Below are 2,613 nucleotides of genomic sequence, written 5' to 3'. Positions count from 1 at the left end.
TGACAAAACGGAGCCTGCCCTCGGTTTCATTTGCTTTATTCGGCTTTTATTATTTTATTTTCTCCCCGAGGAACGTTCCCGTGGCTTTGGCCAAACCTGCCCACGTGGGGTGCAGCGAAGCGGGGGTGCCGCGGTGGGCCCCACCCTGCGCGGCTCGCTGGCATTGCCGCTTTAAGAGCCGTCTCCGCGGGGCGAGCTTTCGAACGCGCTGCCCTGCGCCGCCATTGGCCGGTGCGCGCGCGCGGGGGCCAGCCGGCGGTTGGAGCGGCCGGCGGCGCGCCCTGATTGGCTGAGGCGGGGGCGGTATAAAAGGCGGGCGGGCGCGTGGGCTCGCTCAGTCTGCGGCGCGAAGGGGCGGCGTGAGGAGCTGGGGTGAGGCGCGGGTTTCCTCCCCTCGGCCCGGAGCGTATTTTTTTTTTAAATTCTATTTTTTTTTTCCTCGCCCTTCGCCCACCGGTTTTCCCCCATGGAGTTCAAGCTGGAGGCTCATCGCATCGTCAGCATCTCCCTAGGCAAGATCTACAGCGCGCGGGGCCAGCGCGGCGGCCTGAAGCTGCACAAGAACCTCCTGGTGTCGCTGGTGCTGCGCAGCGCCCGGCAGGTCTACCTGAGCGAGCCGGGCTGCCCTCCCGAGCCGCCCCCCGCGGCCGCCGGCCACCCCGAGGAGGAGCCGCCGCCCCGCACCGCCGCCTGGGCGGCCGAGGAACCGCCGCCGCCCCCGCAGGACGAGGCGGGGAGGGACTGCCAGGGCCCCCGGCCGCGGCGCTGTTGCTGCGGCGAGAACCGCGGGGGTTGCGCCGGGGCCCCCCCGCCGCCGCACTGTCCCCGCAAACGGAGCGCCGGAGAACGCGGCCAGGCGGGCTCGCCGGTGAAGAAGCCCCGCCGCGAGGAAGAGGAGCCGCCGCCGCTGCCGCCACCACCACCACCTTCGCCGCCGGGCGAGCAGGAGGACATGGAGACGGGCAACGTGGCCAGCCTCATCAGCATCTTCGGCTCCAGCTTCTCGGGACTGCTCAGCAAGGAGCCCAAGGGCCGGCGGCGGCCGCCTCTGGACGGCGGCGAGGCGGCGGCGGGCACGGCGCCCGCCGAGGCGGCGGAGCCGGGACAGATCTGCTGCGACGAGCCCGTGCTGCGGACCCTCAACCCCTGGAGCACGGCCATCGTGGCCTTCTGATGTTCCGGCCGCAGAGACTGGCTCCCCGCCGCGGGCTGGGGGGACCGGAGGTGACACCCAGCGAGCGCCGCGGGGCTCCGGCGCCGGCCAGACCCGGCGCCCTGCGCCGCAGCACGGCAGGGACCGCGGGGCAGCAGCGGCAGCGCTTGCTCGTTCCCCGCCGGGTCCCGGCTGCCGGCACCCGCCCTAGGAGCGCCCCCGGCCCTGCCCTCCCGGAATTCCCCTTCCCGGCAGAGCCGCCGCCCTCCACGGCGCCCGGGGGAGGCTCCTCGGCTGCCGCCGACCCCGGGGGCGCCCCCGGCGGGTGATATTTTAAGCTTGGAAAGTATTAAGTTTATTAAATAAAGTCTATTTTGGAAAGGTTTAGGTCAGAACTATTACATGGTGCTTTTTAAAAGTGTTTATTGAGAGAGGAACGAAGTTTACAGACGCTCTGACGGAAAGTCCTTGAGCCTGTTTGTTAGGCTTGGTAACTCCCGGTCTTTGTTGTATAAAGGCTTGGGGCTCCCGTAGGGAATTTTGTACAGTGTTCTCCTTCAGTGATGTATCATGTTTTGTATAAAATGTAATTTCTACGTGTACAACACGTATTAAATATTTTCAACTGTATGAGCCTAGTTCCTGTTTGTGCCCCGCTGGCTCGAGGGGGAGGAGGGCAGGCAGCAGCCGGGTGTGGTTCTGCATGTCTGTGGCTGGATCCACCCAGCCTCGCCAGAGGCTTGGGGTGGGTTGGAGTCCAGCTCTTCTGGGAGCTGGGGAAGAAAGGGAACTTATGCCAGGGTGCCTGGAGTTCTTCCCAGGATCTTCCAGGTGCTCCCGCTGCTCTTCTTGCTACAGCCTCTTCTCGGGGCTGGAGCTGCTGTGGCATTTGAGGTCTTGCTCTGAAAGTACCTAATGTGCAAAGTCACTGTCTGTGGGTGGAAAGAGGTTGCTAAATCCCAGAGGAGCAGCTGGGTGCAGTCTGGCCGGGCCTGTGGCACAGCTGGGCTGAGCACCGGCCTCCGGCATTGCCTGCTTGGAGATCCGGATTGGGGCTGTGTCAGTGGATTTTATCCTGTAAACCACTTTTTTTTTGCTCTGCAAAAAGTGTTTCTGTGCCTCTTCTTTGCTGTTACTTGCAGAATAGTTCAAATGATAAGTATCAGGAAGGTTGTTTTTTTTTTTTTCTCTTTCATTATCAGTAAAACTATAACTGGGTTAAAGTTCCTGCTCTTAGGGGTGGGGAGAAAAGTTTGGCCTCAGCTTCACAGTGAGTGGAGCGCCCCAAGGCACTGTAATTATTTTGAATTGTGGGGGATTTTTTTTTGGTTTTTTTTCCTCTGCTTCTTGCTGGAAGATTCACTAGAGGCTTCTCTGCTCCTAATTAATGAACTTTTCAACTGAGGATTTCATCTCTGGCAAGTCGAAGATGTTTGTGTGCTGTGAAATGCAGCCTGGGA

The 2,613-nt window shown here is 61.7% G+C and overlaps 1 protein-coding gene across 1 annotated transcript; it reads left to right on the top strand.

The window, feature by feature from the left end:
- The first annotated feature begins 324 nt into the window (after nt 1–324).
- Nucleotides 325–1,783, top strand: IER5 (immediate early response 5). The gene has a single exon (XM_015635592.3). The coding sequence runs from the start codon at nt 467–469 to the stop codon at nt 1,172–1,174; it is 708 nt and encodes a 235-aa protein (XP_015491078.1). The 5' UTR covers nt 325–466; the 3' UTR covers nt 1,175–1,783.
- Nucleotides 1,784–2,613: the final 830 nt, after the last annotated feature.

Source organism: Parus major, chromosome 8, assembly GCF_001522545.3.
Source record: "Parus major isolate Abel chromosome 8, Parus_major1.1, whole genome shotgun sequence".
Classification (NCBI taxonomy): domain Eukaryota; kingdom Metazoa; phylum Chordata; class Aves; order Passeriformes; family Paridae; genus Parus; species Parus major.
Note: the sequence above shows the minus strand (reverse complement) of the source record. Positions and strands in the feature narration are given on the sequence as shown.